General features: G+C 42.3%; 1 protein-coding gene across 3 annotated transcripts in view; it reads right to left on the bottom strand.

Moving 5' to 3' along the window:
* Nucleotides 1-2,637: 2,637 nt before the first annotated feature.
* HCFC1 (host cell factor C1) overlaps nt 2,638-21,086 on the bottom strand; it is a 29,372-nt gene continuing 10,923 nt past the window's right edge. The window contains exons 16-25 of one of the 3 annotated variants that reach the window (XM_089673521.1): nt 19,010-20,759; nt 18,194-18,411; nt 17,631-18,069; nt 14,989-15,378; nt 14,794-14,903; nt 14,285-14,419; nt 12,425-12,610; nt 10,115-10,412; nt 7,366-7,429; nt 2,638-5,584 (exon numbers count right to left, since the gene is read on the bottom strand). In XM_089673521.1, coding sequence (XP_089529647.1) covers nt 5,545-5,584; nt 7,366-7,429; nt 10,115-10,412; nt 12,425-12,610; nt 14,285-14,419; nt 14,794-14,903; nt 14,989-15,378; nt 17,631-18,069; nt 18,194-18,411; nt 19,010-20,759 — 3,630 coding nt within the window. In that variant the 3' untranslated portion in view covers nt 2,638-5,544. The remainder of the gene's footprint in view (nt 5,585-7,365; nt 7,430-10,114; nt 10,413-12,424; nt 12,611-14,284; nt 14,420-14,793; nt 14,904-14,988; nt 15,379-17,630; nt 18,070-18,193; nt 18,412-19,009; nt 20,760-21,086) is intronic. The other 2 variants (XM_089673523.1, XM_089673522.1) reach the window with 2 other exon arrangements.

Here is a 21,086-nt window from a genome sequence, read left to right as displayed (position 1 = left end):
TTTCAGCCTAATGATGGCTTGCTTCACTGATAGTGACAGCTCTTTGGATCTCATCTTGAGAGTTGACAGCAACAGATTCCAAATGCAAATAGCACACTTGAAATGAACTCTGGACCTTTTATCTGCTCATTGTAATTGGGATAATTGGTCCCATTACTTTTGGTCCCTTAACAAGTGGGAGGCACATATGCAAACTGTTGTAATTCCTACACCATTCACCTGATTTGAATGTAAATACCCTCAAATTAAAGCTGACAGTCTGCAGTTAAAGCACATCTTGTTCGTTTCATTTCAAATCCATTGTGGTGGTGTATAGAGCCAAAAATGTTAGAATTGTGTCGATGTCCCAATATTTATGGACCTGACTGTATATACGCAACTAGCACCAGCAACGTATTGGTACATCACTTGACTTTGAATGGTTATACCAGGATGATGCCTACAGCTGCAGGCATCATCCTGGTATTTTTTTCAGCTGGCAGTCTGCTTTCATGTAAAAGCAATCCTAGTGGCTAATTAGCTGCAAGATTGCTTTTACAAGCAGCAGGAGACAATACCCACCCTCCCCTTCTGCCTTCCACGGCCTTCTCAGGCAGTCCCCGTGCCATCGCAGAAACCTGAGAATGCAGCCAGTGTTTCTGCCAGCTGACCATAGAGCTGATTGAAGACCAAAATGGTGCCAATCATCTCTATAGCCCAAGAAATCAGACGCTACGAGCATTTCATCACTTCAGTTTCACAGGATATAAAACAGCACCATTTGTAAATTGGGAAAGCATCTGATCACACCAATCTTGGTTTGATTAGATAATGTACAGGCAGAGGAAATATCTAGAGTCTGATAGAACCCAGATTTCTCAAAAAAGAATATATGACGATGCCCATTGAAGTTATAGGGGATATTTGCATTCCTTGTGATCCAAAAAAAAAAAATTTAAGGGACAGTGTAAAAATAAGAAAAGAAAAAAATCAAAATAGCTTAAGAAAAAAGTACCATCACCCCCCCCCCCATGCACCTGCATTCATGAGCCTTGACCCTGTACCAGTATGGAGACAGCAGTTGCACCATGTATGTGAGGTATCGCCACAAACGTCAGATCAAGGGCAGTAATACTAACACTAGACCCCCTCTGTAAATCTAAAATGGTAGCTTGCAAAGGCTTTTAAAACATTGCCTATGGATATTAAAAACATATGCAGTTTGTCGCCATTGCACAGGGCATGCACAGTTTAACCAAAAAAAAAAAAAAAAAAAAAAAAAAAAGGAGGAAAAAGGCTTGGTCTTCAGGTGGTTAGATGTTTGTCACACATCATTCACTCTTCTAACGCTGGGCATAAAATGCCCCCCCCCAAACAACCACTTTTTGAAAAGTAGACATCCCAAACTATTTACTGAGAGGCATGTTGAATCAATAGAACTTATTTTTTTACAAGTTTTTGGAAAATGACAAACATTTTTTTTTTTTTAACACAAAATTGTCACTTAAATCATTTATTGCTCACACATGCCATGGGTATATGGGGAATTACTCCCCAAAATACATTTTTCTACTTCTGAGTATGGGGGTACCATATGTGAGACATTTTGGCAGTCTAGCCAAGTACAGGACCCCAAAATCCAATAAGCACCTTCAGGCTTTTAAAGGGTTTTATTTCCTCATTACACTTCCTGACTACCGATCAGTTTCGGAGGCCATGAAATGCCAGGATAGCATCAACCCCCCCCTCCCCCCCAAATGACCACTTTTTGGAAAGTAGACACCCCAAAGAATTTGATAAGCAGCATGGTGAGTATTTTGCAGATCTTGTTTATTGCCAAAGTTTTTGGAAAATGAAGGAAAAAATAATAATTCTTGCTTTTCGATTTTAGATTTCAAAACCTTGTGAGAAAAAATGAGATCTGAAAAATACTCACCACGCCTTTCTTTAAATTCCTTGGGGTGTCTATTTTCCAAAAAGGGCTCATTGGGGGGGTTGGTGCTATCCTGGCATTTCAGGGCCTTCAAAACTGATAGGTATTGAGGAAGTTACGCACCTTCAGGCTTTCAAAGTGGTCATTGGATTTCAGGCTCCTGAACGTGGCTAGTCTCACACATGTGGTATCCCCATACTCGGTAGAAGTAGCAGAATGCATTTGTTTTTTTGGATATTTTTTTTAATGACAGAAATGAGAATTTTTTTTTTTTTTTTAAATTTCTCACAACTTTTTTTGTTTATAGCGCCAAAAATAAAAAGCACACAGGTGATCAAATACCACCAAAAGAAAGCTCTATTTGTGTGAAAAAAAAAAAAAAAAAAGACATTCATTTATGTACCGTATTGCATGACTGCGCAATTGTCAGTTAAACTAGTGCAGTGCTGTATAAAAAAAATGGGGGGGGGGGAGAGAGGAGGAGAGGGTTGTCTACAGTATATATATAGTGAATTCCTTGTCAACAATAGCAGAGGGAGAATTGTTCACTCACTGCATCCCCCATTGATGGGTTTCAGTACTCCAGGCCAGTGTTATGGTAACCCTGTTAGACAAATACCACCCATGTAAGTGGCCTGTTTCCCCTGAGCATGGCTCACATTGCTCAGATAAAGAGGAGGAAACTTTAAGTAAAAAAAAAAAAAAAATACACAAGAAACCACCACTTCAAAAAAGGTCTTTAATTCTTCAAAATAGCACAAAAACGACAGATAGCACTATAGTAATATTGGTTCACTTCGAGAACTCCTCTACAATGGAAGTAATAGCTTTTCTTCTCAAAGAAAAAAAGGCAGGTGAGGTTTTTAGCAGGAGATTCTAGGCGATAACACAGTAACACTATAATACAAAATGAGAAGTGGCAGCAGTCATTTTATGCGGGAGCGGCGGGTGCCCTCTCTACTCTTGCCACCCTCTCATCAAACTGGCAAATAGGGGGGAAAATAAAGCAGTTTAAACAATGATGCAATTGCTTCATGAGGCAAAAAAACTAAGTTAAGATAATCTCAGTTAAAAAAAAAAAAATGGTAAAGAAAGAAAAATGGGAGGGGGTAGTAACAGAAAGGGGAAAAAAAAAAATATATAAACACTACGTTATCCTGAAGACCTGACTCCCACCATAAAACTTCTACTTCGATGTTACACATCAGATTACACTGCTGCCTTTGCTGCCCATAAAATAGGATGCTAGTTACATTTATTTTGAAAACACACTCAGTCTGGGAACAAAGTAAGCTGGCAATTCATAGAATTGTCAGAACCCTTTCATAACTGTGCATTCTTCCCTCCTTGATTGCCTCAAACATGCTGCCTCCAATGCCAGGTACTCCATGTTCTCATGACAGAAGGATTATTATGAACCCTTGCTGTGCTCTGCAGTCAAAGCCATCAGACATGGAAGACCCCTATTACAAAGTGAGAGAGAAAGAAAGAGAAGGGAAAAGAAAGAAAAAAAAAAAAAAAACGAACAAAAAACAAAATAGCGGGCAGACTTCTCGTTTGCAACTTCTGTACAAGAAACCAATGTTGCTCCATGAGTGAGGAACCAGAAAAAACAAAAAAAACATTTGGAACCAGCTAGAGATAATAAAAATACAGAGCAAAAAGTATATATGTGTATATTTATATATATGTACAATCAACACAAGGATGGGCTGCATTAAAATTAAACATTACTCGAGATAATGTAAATCCTATGTGATTTAAACAATTTTTTTTTTTTTTACTGGTTTTGCTTTTGTACAAAAATTCCTCATGCTTTAAGCTACTGCAGATTTTTTTTTTGCCTTTTCGCTTTTTTTTTTTTTCTTATAAATTTTTTCCCCCCCGTTTTTACAAAAAAAAAAAAAAAAAAAAAAGAAATGAACAGTTTGTGAATTCTGCTATGAAACAGCTTCATCTGCTTGTATATTCTGCTATGAAACAGCTTCATCTGCTTGTATATATTTATATATGTATATTTATACTTCTGTATATGAACTGAATAGAAATAGCCAATGCAGACACAAGGCATTCCTGCCCTGTTGGCCAGCAAGACCGGGTGCTGGTTACATTTGGCAGGAGAATGAAAAGTGGTTTGGTGACCTCCGTTAAAGAAATTGGCCGGTAGGTTTTCAACAAGCCAAGTTAATTCGAATGAAGCAGGTGTTTCATCGGTTCAATGTAAACTGCTCTCAGCAGTGACCACTTACGACAGCACGGAGTAGAGAAATATGTGCGGCTTTATATCTATATATTGCTTTGGAAGTCAGCCAGAAAAACAAAAATCTTGCTTAAGCAATAATAAAAAAAAAAAAAAAAGGGGCGGGGGCAGGTTAAATAAGGAAACAGCCTTCAAAAGAAAAATGTAAGTAAAGTGTAGAATATAAAAGCATTTCACTGCCAGGAAGGTACGCAATGTCATATGATGGACACCTAAGCAAATAGACAGGGGTGTACATCCGACTTTACCGAATTTCGCATCACCCACCCAACGTGACAAGGGTTAGCTGTGAGGCTCTTTAGCTTAGAACAAAGTTGGTAGGCAGTTCATTTGCCTTCAAAAGTCAGCTCAAAAGAATCAGGACAAACAAAATAAAATTAGATGCACAAATGGGAAAAAAATAATCATTCAAAACAAAAACTCTGTTGCAATATATATATATAATATATAAAATGTGAAATTTTTTTGACGGTGCCTTTGAAGTGAGTTTGCTTTCCAAGATCCATTTTACATTGTGAAAGTTCCACAATGTGAAACAAATCACCACACATCCAGCCAAGACCTGGCAAAGCCACACTGGAAATAAAACACCAATATTAAGCCATCTGATGTATTACTGAACCACTAGCCCTGTTTACATCCCCCAACAGCGTTGAAATATCTGCACCACTGAACAGATTGAGCAGGTGGTTGGCCAAGTCAGTCCTAGAATCACATCTGGAGGTGGCAATGCCCATCTTCAATGCAGCTATGCTGTCCAGAAGAGATCTGCTTCAAAACGAGCATCAGGATGGAGCTACGAAGAGTGTAAATATATATATTTTTTTTTACAACACCCCATTGCTTTCAGTCTTAAAACCTTTACACCGCGGATACTGTCCAAGTGCTTCTGTTGTCAAAAGAAAATGAGTTTGTTCCCCCCCCCGAAAAACTCTCCCTCATCTTTTAAAAAGAAAAACAAATGCCAAACAAGCAAAAAAGACCTGGACGAATCTTCTAAGCAGTTCATTTACAAAGCTTGAGTTTGCAGGCCTGTCTGCTTGTCAGCTGAGAGTCCATATTGTTCAGCATTCCCCAGGCTCCTGTAATACTCCCCCACACAGACAGAAGCAAAGAAATAAATCAGGATTGTTGGGAGAGATTCAACTCTCCCATAAATGTGTGGGGAAGAGGGTGTGGAAGGTGTAAAATGTGCTTTTCACAATGTTCATCAAAAATAAAAAGGAGGAAAAAAAAAAAATCAGTTTATCCAACCCCAAGCAAAATGGTGGTGGGCAAAGCAATAAAAAAAATATTTGATTGGGGATAGAGAGGGTTTGGAGGAAGATCAAGGAGATAGCTGTAGTTCAAGGCTGTGCAGGAGCTTCTGTTATCAGGGGTGGTCAGGCTTTGCCTTCTTTGGAGCAGTTTTCCTAGAGAGAAAAAAAAAAATTAAAAAATTAAAAAAATAAATAAATATATATATATAAAAATTTTAATATATGGTTACTTCATGGCCAAGAGCAAACCCCATGTTCTCCTTTCTGGTAAGGTAGAACACAGTTTAGAGCAGTTGTTCTCAACCTTTCTAATGCCGTGACCCTTTAATACAGTTCCTCATGTTGTGGTGACCCCCAACCATAAAATTATTTACCCAGTAATTATAATTCATGAGTGTCGTTTTACCTCCAATACTGCTGCTTTCAACACAGTAGCTGCTTTTAACAGAGTAGCTGCTTTCTACACAGTAGCTGCTCTTTACACATCAGAAATATGTGTTTTCTGATGGTCTTCGGGGACCCCTGTGAAAGGGTCGTTCGACCCCCAAAGGGGTCGCGACCCACAGGTTGAGAACCACTGGTTTAGAGGATAAATTCCACCCCAGGACCCTGCACCCACAATCTGTGGATCGCAGGTGCAAGATCAGGCTCCTGCAAAAACTCCCTACAGTTCTGCACCCATACGGAGGTATAGGCTGTAAATTTTATGGCTGCAGGAAAATTGAATGAAGATGATCAGCACACTCATTGAGAATTACAAGCCAGCTGCCGACTTGGTAGTTTCTTAATTCACAGATGACTGTGAATGGTGCCGGAAGAGCTGGACATGCTGAAGGCAGAGAGGTGACACAGGAAGCAGAGTTTGCTGAACCAGGAAATAGCTCACCTGCCTGGCTGTGAAATGCGGTCCAAGTGTGTTTGGCCACAAACCATTGCAATGTGTTCAGTTTTATGTTAGAAAACAAGCATTTTTTTTTTTTTTTTTTATTACATCGGTACCTTTTGAACAATTCTAAAGACTTTTGGCAGTCTCAAAAGATATGACAACTTTGCCTACGCAGAGCAAAAATTACCAGATTTCTTGTAAGGAAATCATTTACCCACGCACAGTTATTCAAATAGCCCCTTGAACCCCCTGTCACATTGGAAGAGGATGGGGGTACAGGCCTCGAGTGGATTACTACTAAAATACACCAAGGGGAACATACCATATGTCTCACACAAGTTATGTTTCTTGTGCTGATTTTTCTATTTGGATTTTTGGCTGCATTTGGCCTTAAGAATACATACTTGAATAGGATATATACATTTTCTAAACCGGAGCTTAGTATTGTGTTAAGTACTAGCCTCGCCCTTTATAAGCAGGACATATTCCCGCGTTGTGATGCTTTGACAATTACTTGGGTCATGCAACACTGTAGCCAAATTAGTTTTTTTTTGTGTGCGTGTTTCTTTGACCTCCAATGCAGCCGATCAGACACAGATCGGTCTGATCGGCTGCTTCCCTGGCTATTACCATCCATTTAAATAAAAGGACCAGGACAGGAAGTGACAAAATCATTGTCACTTCCTGTTGCGGACATCACACAGTGGGAGGAACGACATCCATTCCTCTGTGTGCCGGACGTGTCCTTCCGAGGCTTCCCAAATGCACAGGAGAGCCCGGTAAAGGCGATAAGAGGAGAGTAGGACCCCCTTCCACTGCCTGTAAAAAAATAAAAAAAAATCCAGCGGCTCGTTAGACGTCCGGACTACTTTTACTTTGAAGGAAAATAGCTGGGGCTACAAGAGGATTTCTCAATCATTGCTGCAGCTATGACCGAGATATCACCCTTCCCGTCTGAGGACGTTTATAATCATACCTTGGGCAGGAAGTGGTTAAGGAATCTACATACATGTATTTAAGGAAATGGTCAAAACACAAAAATACTTACATGTCTGGTGAGGATACTGGGCGTTTACTTCCAGGCTTGCCAGCTGTACCATCTTTGCTGGATTCTAAAAGTTAAGCAACACTAGTTAAGAACCCATTTTATACATCTTGAAAGTTGTGCTCTCATCAGAAACCAAAATTAATAACATCCTCACAAGAATGTGGAAACATACCCGAAAATAAAGAGGACCTGAACTAAAAAAAAAAAGTAGAGATTTGCTAGGTTATAGGAAATATCTAACAATGTGAATTGTGCCTTACCAGCACCCTGAAAGATACATCGGTCTTCAACTTCTGAAAAATCAGCAGTACACTTCCTGGTATGCAAGTGTGCCTGCAGCCTTGTAGCTGTACAATATGCAGTGCGAGATCCAAGGCACTGCTGCCTCTTACTATCTCTGGACATTTGGAAAGTGATTCAGTAAGGTCATGAATATGCTGTTCACAGCTCTTGTAAACAGACATAGGGAAGCAATGCCCTGCCGCTTTTAAGATCTCCGCAATACAGAGTACAGAACAAGGGATGTTAACTCCGTAATAAAGGAAAGATCAGAGTTAGGTTCCTTTTTAAGGGCTCATTCACAATATGCGTGATGACTGGTGTGTTCCACACTGGACAAAGGCCATTACCACATGGGAACATAGAAACCAATTGTATTCTCTGTGCCCCATTCACACCACTGGTGGTATGTTCAGTGTATAAAAATGGAAATATGCTGCACTTTTCTGCAGCACTTTGGATAGCGTGGCATGTCACTGTGATACAACACACAGCACTGCTGTTTGCAGACAAACTGTCACTTTGTACACAAAAAGAGAAAAAAAAAAGAAAAAAAAGAAGAATGACAGCTGCCTGCACACTAAAAACAGAGTTCTAACTGTTAATCATAACAGGGGTGTGGAATTTTTTTATAAAAAACTACTTGTCCAGGGACTAAATCAGGGCCCCAATCTACTTGTCCCTCATGACAGTCTACTTGTCCAGATAAATAAAAATAAAAAATTTAACCAAAACCGTATTTAAATTGGAGGCAATTTTAGGAATGTCTGGAGGTTTTAAAAACAAAACTTTATGGCGACTTAAACGTGTAATATTTTTAACATTGCGCTGTTTATCTCCTCCTCCCTCCCTGCCTGTCTCCAGCACCCCATCTGGGGACTAGCAGGGAAGGGAGACCTTGCAGTGTAATGAGCACCGATTGGCTGCTCGTCAGGAAAGGGTGGGTCAGCGCATATCCTTTATCCCTTTCGCTGCCAGAGCCGTTTTTGCACACGTTTAAAAAATCATTTTAGGCCTGAAGATTACATAAAACCCCCAAACATGCTATTGCTGCCAAAGTTGAGTGTCAGCTCATCCCACAATTACAAGCACTCCGATTCATGCTGGTCATTAATTTCATTATAAAACCAATCCAAAACTTTTTCAGGCACATAAAAATGTAAAACATAAGTAGATATGGCCTAAGTGTACAACATTTTAACCTGGTTCAGGTATATTCTTTTTTGCACAAGTGAAAAGGATTGCTCTCTTAATACGGGTATATATAGAGTTTACAAACAAGCACATTAAGTGGCATAACAGAATTTACTCTTGCATGTCAAAGTGTTACTAAACCTAGGACCCGGCCTTCACTAGATCCGCTCTCCCCGGACCCGGCCTTCACTAGATCCGCTCTCCCCGGACCCGGCCTTCACTAGATCCGCTCTCCCCGGACCCGGCCTTCACTAGATCCGCTCTCCCCGGACCCGGCCTTCACTAGATCCGCTCTCCCCGGACCCGGCCTTCACTAGATCCGCTCTCCCCGGACCCGGCCTTCACTAGATCCGCTCTCCCCGGACCCGGCCTTCACTAGATCCGCTCTCCCCGGACCCGGCCTTCACTAGATCCGCTCTCCCCGGACCCGGCCTTCACTAGATCCGCTCTCCCCGGACCCGGCCTTCACTAGATCCGCTCTCCCCGGACCCGGCCTTCACTAGATCCGCTCTCCCCGGACCCGGCCTTCACTAGATCCGCTCTCCCCGGACCCGGCCTTCACTAGATCCGCTCTCCCCGGACCCGGCCTTCACTAGATCCGCTCTCCCCGGACCCGGCCTTCACTAGATCCGCTCTCCCCGGACCCGGCCTTCACTAGATCCGCTCTCCCCGGACCCGGCCTTCACTAGATCCGCTCTCCCACAGTACACACAACATGGAAGGCAATTATTTTAGTAAATATAAAACTGCTAAATGCCTTTTCTCATCAGCAGTTAGAGCAGTCTTGTGACTTCTATCAGTGTTCAGCACAGCACTGGTTAAAGCTTGCAGGAGATTTCTTTCTGCTCTAGGATGCAAAACCCCTGACCTCTGTTTGGACAATGCCAATTGGCCCTGTGATCACATGCACTCTCCCAAGAAAAAAAAAACCCTCTCTAGCAATACACACTAAATTGAGCATGTGCAGAAGGGCTATGGGTTCAGTTCGTTTTATCAGGAGATAAGATGTGGACATTTGAACAAGAAGAGGAGCAGAGAGGACAGGATCAAACAGCCTTTTTTTTTTCTTTACACATAATGCAGAGGATTAACCCCTTAGGTTGCACAGGGCGAACAACAAGCATGCTTTACTGCATATACAGACTGATTTTACTATTCTGGGTTTAGTGACACTTCGTATCACATACTATGACTGAATAAGGCAGATACTTTGAAGCATTTAAACAGAGCTTCAGCAAATCTATAAACATGTCATATTATACGATTGTATCCTCACCTTGCAACCACCTGACTTGTGTTGCGGGTCCATAGCCCTTCTCATTACGTGCAGCAATCCGGAAGATGATTGCAGGTTTTGTGGTGTAGTCTATGTGAGCATTGGACAGGCTAGAGGACTGTACCAGACAGGAAGGATTTGGGCCACAGTATACCCGCATGAAAGCCAGCTGAGCAGGTGTTGTGGTTTTTTGTTCACCACTCGTACTGCTTTGGATAGCCAAGTAGACAGAATATTCTATAATCTTCCCAGAAGTGACAGAGGGAGGTTCCCATGTGAGGTGAGCACCATCAGGACTCTGCAGGAACAGAAAGTGCACAACAGTCAGTTCACACATGCAAAAAAAGCCTCCTTAAAATGTTATTTCAGTGCTAGTGTAGACGCTTGAGCTGTACTTGCGAGGACATTTTACTTTGTATATACACACTTGGTAATCTATATACAAACAAAAAATAAAAGCAGCGCAAACCATTTTTATATATATTAAAAAAAAAAGTCCTTTCTTTTTTATAAAATTTGTTTGCGCTGTTTTTATTTTTTGAGGTTATTTTTTTTTTTCATCTTTTGAGCAGCAGCATTTTTTGATTGTGTTTTCTTTTGCGCAGGTTATTTCACACTACACTTGGTAATCTGCTCTTAAACTAAGTTGAACCCTTAATATAATCCTAAAAGTGCCCAAAGCAAGCATTAAAAAGCTGGTCCCACTGTTGAAGGGTCCGTAGTTCCCAAGATACACAATCAAATATAACGGATCTGAACACTACCAGTGAGATGTGAGGCAATAAAAAAAATTGTACCACGATAGAAGCATCAAAATGGGAAAGAAAATTAAAGAATGGCTGAGAAAATATAGCAAGGACAATAGCCAAAAAACCCAAAAACAAACACAAGCTTCCTCCCATGGAGTGGGAAGGTTTATAGGAGGGTGCACAGGGGGCATTCCCAGCAAAGCTTTTGCCCATGTCCTGAAGGTTGCAGCATATAACAGTCTATGACTTCCCGAAAGGTATGGTACAAATAAAATGGAGCCTGTGGAGGGGGTGATAAAAACCCACTCAGTCACGTGACAGTGCTCGGACATAAAACTGGGTGCTAAGGCCAAAGTACTGCCATCATGGAAGGCGCTCACATTGCTCCCTGTATCCAAACATACCAGGTATTTTACTGCCATCATGGAAGGCGCTCACATGCTCCCTGTATCCAAACATACCAGGTATTTTACTGCCATCGTGGAAGGCGCTCACATGCTCCCTGTATCCAAACATACCAGGTATTTTGCTGCCATCATGGAAGGTGCTCACATGCTCCCTATATCCAAACATATCAGGTATTTTACTGCCATCGTGGAAGGTGCTCACATGCTCCCTATATCCAAACATATCAGGTATTTTACTGCCATCGTGGAAGGTGCTCACATGCTCCCTATATTCAAAAACATACCAGGTATTTTGCTGCCATCGTGGAAGGCGCTCACATGCTCCCTGTATCCAAACATACCAGGTATTTTGCTGCCATCGTGGAAGGCGCTCACATGCTCCCTATATCCAAACATACCAGGTATTTTACTGCCATCGTGGAAGGCGCTCACATGCTCCCTATATCCAAACATACCAGGTACTTTGCGCTGGCTGCAATCAAGATTCACCCATGCTCTGCTGCAAGTATCTGACACTTCTGGGTATGAAAGACTATTTTATGCAATATTTGTTTATCTACAGAGGCATGTGTACTCTTATTTGCAGATCTATGAATATTGGCCATGAAACAAAACCTTTGCTTCCGTACAAGGGCTCCCTGCGATAAAGCCCAGACCATGCTGCTTGCTTTGTGCAGGGAGACTAGCCTGATGTCTGTTCCCCTGTAGTTTTCTGAAGGCAGCCTGTAGTTGGTAGACCGGTTGGGTCCCACTAAAAGCTCTGCGCTGGCTACATGGACAAGTTGCATATCTGAATCTTCAAAAAGGCCATGGAGTACACACCATGGGAGCTACTGAGGTTTAGCACTACAAAGTTTTGTGCCTGGGCTTCAGTGTTATTACATCAACATGTTACACAGCTAAAAAATCCTATATTGATCGCGCAATGAAGAAATGCAAGCGGTCAATCCTAATCACCACCCTCTTCAAACACTTTTGTAGCCATATCCAGCTATGAACCTGAGTACACAATTTACAGCTGCATTTGCTCTCATGAAACATTCCACGTGTGCTCTGAAGGCTGACAATCTGTTCTAATATGCTCCAGATGGTGCAAGAGGAGAATTCCTAGGCTGGAAGCAAAACCAACAACTTTGTCATTAAACCATCATTACCTTGCTGATCTTTATGGCACATGGAGCACCTGGGAAACCAGGTAGACAGGTCTTGAAGGCAGAGATTTCACTGAAGGGTCCACGACCACAAGCATTTATTCCTGCTACACGGAATTTATAGGCAGTGCCTGGCTGTAGTTCGTGCTTCTTTAATTGGCTGTAATCTGGTAGGACACCAGAGTCATCCTGCAAGCACAACACACACAAGTTCCAAGATGTATCCAATAAAGTCAGTATCAAAATTCAGCAACATCCCTCTCCCCAGATAAGTAAAGCATAATTGAAATATTTTCTACGGCCTGCAAACCAAGATTAAGACACTGAACTATATGGCAGGGGTATGTGTCTCAGAATGCAACAGGAGAGGCCTGATGGCAGCCATTCTATGAAGGGATCATCTGCAGAAGACTAGACCATGTATTCCCACAGATTAGGACAGTAAAGATTGGCTTTGCATTCACCATGATGCTAAAACCTATCAGGCATGGAAAGGACACCTATACTGATAATATTTACTTAAAAGTATAACTAAAGGCAAAACTTTTTTCTTTTTTTTAGCGTTGGATAGAGTGGAGATGGATTAGAACTCATGTCAATTTTTACTGCAGTCTGTGCCCCTGTTAGGGAGATTCACCCCCTCTATTTGTCCCATTTACCATTATCATTGAAAGTAAAAGAAAATCCCAAATTTTGAGTTGTCCCCAGAAACATATTAGAGAGGACTCTTCCAATGCGGACACTAGTTCCCTAGTTCCCTTAATTTGCAGAGATTTCCTCTCACTTCCTGTTTGGCTATGGGACAGAAAGGGAAGGGAAATCTCTGCAATAGGACACAAGATGGAGGAAAAATTAAAATAAGATTTGACAGAGGTTATAACCCTCCTTTGCTCTATCCAAAACAAAAAACAAACAAAATTGTCCATAGTTCTACTTTAACCACATTCCGACCGCCCTATAGGGCAGCAGGGGTGCACAAAATCATGTTTATATACGTGATCTTGTAATTCCGGGTAGAAGGCGAGTGCGTGCCCTACCTGCATTGCCATTCACCGGGTCCCGGCTGGTGATTACCGAGGATCTCCAACGGGAAGGAGAGCTGCTTTGTTTACTAACAGTCCTCCTCCCTGTCGGCTCAAACACGCTGCTCTGGATGGCTGTGCACAGCCCCCTAGTAAAACACTCCCATCACAATTAACCCCTTTGATCACCCCTCATGTTAACCCCTTCTTGCCCATTGCCATTAGTAGTGTCAGTGCTTTTTTTTATAGCACTGATCACTGTATTGGTGTCACTGGGGATGTCAGTGACACCAAGTCAGTTCCCCTCAGTGTCAGAATGCCCGCTGCAGTGCCGCTATAAGTCACTGATCGCCACCATTACTAGTAAGAAAAAAAAAAAATCCAGTATATATATCGCCATTTGTTACAACTTTCATGTACCAATTAATTTACATGCATTGGGATTTTTTTTTTTTTAGCAGACATGGAGAAAAATACATTTTGGCCTAAATTGATTTGATTTTTTACTGGACATGTTTAACAGCAAAAAGTCAAAAAAAATTTTTCCTCAAAATTGCCGCTCTTTTTATAGCGCAAAAAATAAAAACCACACCGGTGATCAAATACCACCGAAAGAAAGCTCAATTTGTGGGGGGGGGGGGGTCGTAAATTTAATTTGGGCGCAGCGTTGCATAACGGCGCATATGTCAGTTAAAAGTAACGCAGCGCCATAATGCAACAAATGGCCTGGTCAGGAAGGGGGGTAAGTCCTCAGGAGAGCAAGTGGTTAAGAAAAACCCATACTTCTAAAAGGGTATACAGGCCTCAACTGAAATATTTTTCAGCTACCAAACATACTTACATCATTGGTAGAGTCGTCTGCAGGCAAGTAGTAATGTGTCACCATCATGTTTGTAGCCTTTATTACACCGACATCAAACCATTGATTCTCTTTCTTCAGCGGAGTCTTCGGCTGCTGAGGGGGCAAGTCCTGTTTCTGTACATGAAACAAAAGCATACAGATTTCCATTATGGCAGGTCAATATATTTCACAAATAACCATTTCACTTTGGTCCTTCAGAAAGAAGAACTTCTATTTAAAATACCCATCTAAAGCGTTCTTGCCATTTGCCCATTTTCTTTCACTTCTTTTTTTTTTTTTTTTGCGCAGCAAAGACAAGAGAGAAGGGAAATCCATCCATCAGAGGTACAGAGTAACGAAAACACTAAATGCCATAGGACACTGCAGGCTCCTCATCTTGACTGGCATTTACTACATAGGCTGAGAAATGGAGTCTTACTATCTAAGCATAACAGAGAACTCAACATCTACATCACTTTTATTAACATATCCACTTTAAAATGACATACCGATTCAATGCCGTTTGCTACTTCAGTAAGGGCTGCTGCAGCCTGTAATTTAGCTGGACTGGCGATTACCACTGGTTGAGGTGTTGTGAAGGTATTCATAGGAGCCAAACCTGCAAAACAAAAGCAATATTTTTTTTAATTGACAAAAGATCCAAAGCAACTACATAAAAGCAACAGTTTAGTCCTGGCACTCACTATCTGTGGCTGTAGCCGGTAAAAGGGCCACTGAACTAGTCACTGCATTTGTTAACTCATTGAGTCCATTACTTTCACTGGCAGGATCGTTGAGGCTGTCAGCTGGTGCAAGGGCTTCTGTAGGCACATGGTGGAGCTGCTGCAGTTGTTGAAGTTGCTGTAACTGCTGTTGCTGAAGTTGCTGCTGCTGTTGCTGAAGTTGCTGCTGCTGAAGCTGCTGCTGTAACTGTTGCTGATGCTGTGCTTCTTGCAGTTGCTGCTGTTGTTGAACCAGAGCTGCCAGTTCCTGCTGGGTGAGAACTATTGGGATTGTTGTGGTGGGGCCTTCAGATGTCAGGTGACGAAGCTCAGCATGAGCCATATCAGAGGTATCCATTGGCTCTCCAGCTGCTGAATGGAAACCAATAATGAACACAAACATCAGTTACAAAGCTTTAACTCAATCATGTTCTGTACAATTTAAGACTCTGCAACTGTTCTAGTGATGTGTTCTATCATACAGAATGATCTCACTTTAGCCTAGGCACAGCAGCTAAATATATTCAGTAAAAGACGTTTCCCAATCATGGGCTTGCCCATACACAACAAATTTTACAGCCCCCTGCAAGGCAAAATTGGAAACAAAACAGAGCGTTCGGTAGACCAAGCCAACATTCAGTTTTGGGTGGGCATATGCTGGCTGAAGCTATGTTCTATACCGAACAGAGTGGGGAAAACTAGAACTTCTGTCAAGCTTTTGTTATAGACTGTCAAAACGACAGAACATAATTAAAAAGGAACATTCAACAGAAGGCAGAGGCAGTCATGAAAAAACATCAGTGCAGTAGAACCTCTATGACCCAAAAAGAACACCAGAGAGCATGTTACACCTGACAACCAGATCTGATCCTTTACGATATAAAAATGATTTATGGGTGAATTTGGAGTTTACGTACAGGATCTCCTGCAGTATGTAGCCAATATTACAGGTATTCATTCATTTATAATCTATTATCCTTCAATTTATGTACTCTTTAGTAGTGATGCACATTTATATTGGCCTGCCAAAAATGGGGTTATTGGCGTTTTGCCAAGAAAGGAAAAAAAAAAAACAATGTTAACTAAAGCCATTGGGGAAAAAACATCCCCATGTAAAGTTTATTTTTATATCTATATTTAATATTGTGTCCAATTTTTGTGAGTTACTTTCAATAAAAATTGTTTTATGTTACTGGATTGTATTTTTTTAAATTCAAATTCATCATATTAACTAAAAAGTCAAACAATTATATATAAAAAATATTTAAAAAAAACAAAACAAAAAAAAAAAAAAAAAAACGCTTGTCGTTTTCAGTTTCAAGCCAAGTGCATCCTGACTTTTCGGTCCAGAATTTTCATTTGAATGCATCACTACTCCTTAGCCCCATTTCCTGGAGACAGCTAGTAGAGAAATACACTCCTCTAATCCACTGTATTATGTGGCCTGCGTGATGCTGGAAACCATCCATTGGCTCCCACTCAGAATCCCATTTTTTCCTTCTCCTTGGATGTGGGTATATATTACTAGTCGCTTTTTTCCTTGTGGAGTATAATCTTATGGGTTGATGCAGATACAGCACATCTGATAGTGCCATCATATAGATCAGCGGTCACTAAATGGCGGACCGCGTTCTGCGAACGGCACCAGCAGCGCTGCTGCCCGGACCGCCAGTCAACAATGACAGATCAGCCGCTGAGCAGGGCGGTCATCACAGCAACATGACATCACGCATGCGCCGCCCCCCCCCCTTCAGCTCACTCTCTCCGGCTCCCGCTCCCTGCCTGTACACAAGCATCCAGCAAGGATCCCGGCACAGCTCCTGTCTGCCCTCAAGGTAGGGTGTAGTCTTACAGGGGCACTCTGATGGGCACAACATAGAATCAGAGTGCCCCTTAACATAAAATGTATCCATAGGTGTGCCCCTTAACATAAAAACATGCCCATCAGCATGCCCCCCATTTTATGTTAAGGGGGCACTCTGATGGGCCCATTTTATGTTAAGGGAGCACATACTGCGGAAAGGAGCACTCTGATGGGCACATGTGATGGAAAGGGGCACTCTGATGGGGAAATATGAAAGAAAGGAGTACTTTGAGAATAAGGGGGCACTCTGACAGGAATATCGGATGTAAGGTGGCAATGTGATGGGGATGCCTGATGTAAAGGAGGACTCTGATGGGGACAACTGATGTGATGGGAATACATGATGTAAAGTTGCACTCTGATGGCGATACATAACGTAAGGGGGCACAACCTAGTCGGATCTCGGCCAGAAGAAAATTTTAGTGACCGGATTTCCTTGAATTTTAATTCAATACTCCTGATATAGATGAAAGATAATTTTTGACACTACAGTTTTTTTGTAAATGTTCAATATGTTAACTTTTTTTATGAATAAATCCTATAATTTTGTAATTGGACGGTGATACTTAACTCCAGGTGACTGTGCAAAAAAGGGCCTAGAAGTTTTACCAAATAGTTGTCATTATGAAGCCACCTACCGCCCTCTAAAATCCAGGGGCATACTGTATATCTAAAACAGACAACAGTACCTACTGGACAAAACACTTCCCCTATTTCACATTAAATTTACAACTTCCCTCCTCCACACTATAAAACGTACCCATTACTGCCTGTTGTGCAGCTTGTAAAACTGCTTGTATAGCCAATGCCTGGGCTTCTTCTGTGGCAGCAGCTTGTGCAGCGGCCTCAGCTGCAGCAGTTACTGCCAATTCTTCAGGCGTTAACCCTGTGACCATTAGGGTGGTTGTCTGACCCTCTGCCATAAGTTCTTGCGGAAGGGAAAGCTGTTCCACTCCTTGCTGCTCAGCAGCAGCGGCTGCCTCTTGAACCTGGTCCGTTTCCATTACGGCTTGTAGCTGTGCTTCAGTATGCTCCGGCACTGCAGAGTCCATAGCTTGTGCTTCAGGCTCAGCCTGAGCATCTTCAGGAGGCTGAAGCATAACCGAGGACAGGTGAGCTTCAGCTTGTCCACTGCAGGGGACAGCCCCTGAACTCTGTTCTGCATCCTCGGGGGCTGGTTCAGTCATAGATGAAATATTCTACAAAAAAAAAAAAAAACACAACCCTTCGTTAAGTTTAATTACAAAAACAAAACAGGTTTATCTAGCTTAAAATTTGTTGGTGCCTGGAAAAGGACACAAATATAGAATTTGATTTACTTACAGGAACAGAAGGTCCAGGCAGCTGAGTGGACTGAGTCACAGTAGTTACGGCCCTAGAAGCGATAGGCTGCACCGTATGTACCGGAGATGAAGATGAAGCTGCCACAGCTACAATAGTCACTGGAGATGCAGCAGCGGCAGAATCGGCATTGTTGCCTGAGGCAGCATCCTCTGTGGGGACAGTTTCCTGCTCTCCTTGACCATTTGCGGCTGGTGGTTCTACAAAACAGATAAGCAGTCTATTTTCATTTGGCACACAAGACTTTGAAACAAAAAAACACCACTAGAATCTAAGAAAAGTTAAATCTTCAGACCTCCTTTATAACTGTTGAGAAATGTCCACTGAGCTGTGCCTATGCAGCTCAGCGCGCATCCCCAGCAAACTTTGGCTGTGCTGGAAAAACCAACCCCCTTGCGCATGTGTGGGATCACACCAATTTTCCACTTTCGAGACCAGAAGCCAAAAAATTCAGCACCATAAAGTAGCCAGGGAGAAGAGGACGGCAGACGGGATTTAAACATTGCACTGCTGAAACGTGGAGGGTATTATTTCTCTGAGTTTAGTTCCACTTTACTAACATTTGCAATACAATTAAGGAACAACTCAAAGAAAACTAAACTAATGAATGTAACAAATGATAAAGAATACATTTTAAATGGTCAGTCCACTAACACTTTCTCTATTCTTGTCTCCAAGATCCAATGTTTTCATCCCAAAACCAAGAGAAATCACGCGACATCTAAATGGTTAGTTTCTAAAACATTGAACAAACCAGAGTACACAGAACAAGGTACACAAAAGGAGACCAAGCCTCACCTTGATTATCCCCCATGCTGGCTGTGACAGTGGTTGCTGTGTGGGTAGTTCCCGTTTCATGAGTTTCACATGGTGGGTTTGAACAGACTTGTTGTGCCTGAACAGCAGGAGGTTGATTACCTCCAATGTTAGATGTAGATGTGGTTGCTGTATTGGTAGTATTGGTCTCGTGAGTTTCACAGGGTGGGTTGGAACACACACGCTGTTCTAAAGTGTTGGGTGTTGTAGATGTCTGGGAAGCTTCACTGGAGGGCTGCTGGGAACTGTCACCCTGCTGTTCTCCGATATTTGAACTTGTTGTGGTTGCAGTGTTGGTTGTACCAGTTTCATGAGTCTCACATGGTGGGTTAGAACATGATGGATTTACAACCTGATTGACTTCTGACACAGTCATGGTAGTATGAGTGGAACTTGCTTGATGGGTCTCACAAGAGTCACCTGTAGATCTCTGTCCGTTCTCCGATGTACCAGAATTGATATTGGACTTGGCCGTAGTTGCCGTTTGAGTAGTGCCAGTGATTAACGTTTCACAGGGAGATTTAGAGCACACCGGCTGTGTTTGTACAGGGATGGAGGGTTTGATTTCCTTGCTAGTTCCAGAAGCATTTTCTACCTCTAAAAGGCTTGTTGAATCAGAGCTGTACTCTGTATTTATAGACATGGTAGTTTTTGTAGAAATGGTCTGATGGGTCTCACATGGTGCATTGCTTGGTCTTGCTGTGGTTGGCGTGTGGGTAGTGCCAGTTTCATGAGTTTCAGACGGAGGATTAGAGCACACCTGCACAGTATTGCCTTGCTGTTCTGTTCCCAGATTCGATGTCGCCACAGTTGGCGTATTGGTTGTGGAAGTTTCGTGCATTTCACATGGTGGATTGCTGCAAAGCGGTTGTACCTTTGCAGACTGCCCGCTGGTAATGCTAGCAGGCACAGACATAACTGTACGTGTGGCTATAGTTTGTAATGTTTCACAAAGTGTATTTGGTGGCCTCTGCAAGTTCTCGTGTTGCTCATTGGCAAGGTTTGCTCTGGCTGTGGTGCAAGTTGGAGTTGTGCCGGTATCGTGCGTCTCACATGGTGGATTAGAACACACTCTAAGGTTTCCTGCCTGCTCACTACCAATATTTGCCATAGCAGTAGTTGGCGTCTGTGTAGTCCCAGTATCGTGGGTCTCACAGGGAGGGTTTGAGCAAATTCTCACTATTGTGCCAAGCTGCTCACTGCTGATAGTTGCCATTGCTGTGGTTGATGTTTGTGTGGTTCCAGTTTCATGGGTCTCACAGGGTGGGTTTGAGCAAACTCTTGTTATGGAACCATGCTGACCAATATTTGCCATTGCAGTTGTTGCAGTTTGCGTAGTTCCAGTCTCATGAGTCTCGCATGGAGGATTCGAGCAAACTCTCACCACATTGCCATTTGCCTGTCCCAAGGCTGTGGCTACAAAGGTTCCAGGTTCCTGTCCTTCACACACAAACTGAAGCGTTCCTCCAGGCTGCTGAACAAGGTTCACAAGGGTGGTGGTGGGGGTATTTGTGGTTCCGGTCTCATGAGTCTCACAAGGAGGATTGGAACATACAAGGGTTACTGTGCCCGGAGGCTGATCTCCTTGGCTAGGATCAGCTATAGTAACGGTTGCTGTGGGTTGATCTGAAGTTGGCGAAGCCAAAATGGAGACAGGAAGGTCATGGACTGGCTGAGCCTCCACACCACTGGGAGTTGTGATTAATGTCACTTGTGTAGGCTGTGATATTGGCTAAGGAAAAAAAACAAATATGTAAACCAATTAAAAAGTAACAGCACAATGCACTACACACAAAGTAAGACTGACCCCGTGCAGGCTGAGAAAACATACCACAGGACCAAGTAATATATTTTTTTTCCCACCAATACTTGCATTCAAGCTATTTAAAACAAAGAGAAACAAGGCCATGTGTCACATCTGAGGGGCCAACAGTAAGACAACAAGAAGGTTCCGCAAACTGTGCTAACTTTACTGTCATATCAATTCATTAGGCCATTCCTCAACCAAGCTGTGCCGATGAACTGAAGAGGGAGACTAGGACCTGGCTATGCGGTCTGG

The sequence above is a fragment of the Staurois parvus genome, unplaced genomic scaffold, assembly GCF_062004578.1.
Source record: "Staurois parvus isolate SC_StPar_1 unplaced genomic scaffold, SC_StPar_1.0 ptg000140l, whole genome shotgun sequence".
NCBI lineage: Eukaryota > Metazoa > Chordata > Amphibia > Anura > Ranidae > Staurois > Staurois parvus.
The sequence above is the reverse complement of the archived record's forward strand: the minus strand, read 5'-3'. Positions and strand labels throughout refer to the sequence as shown.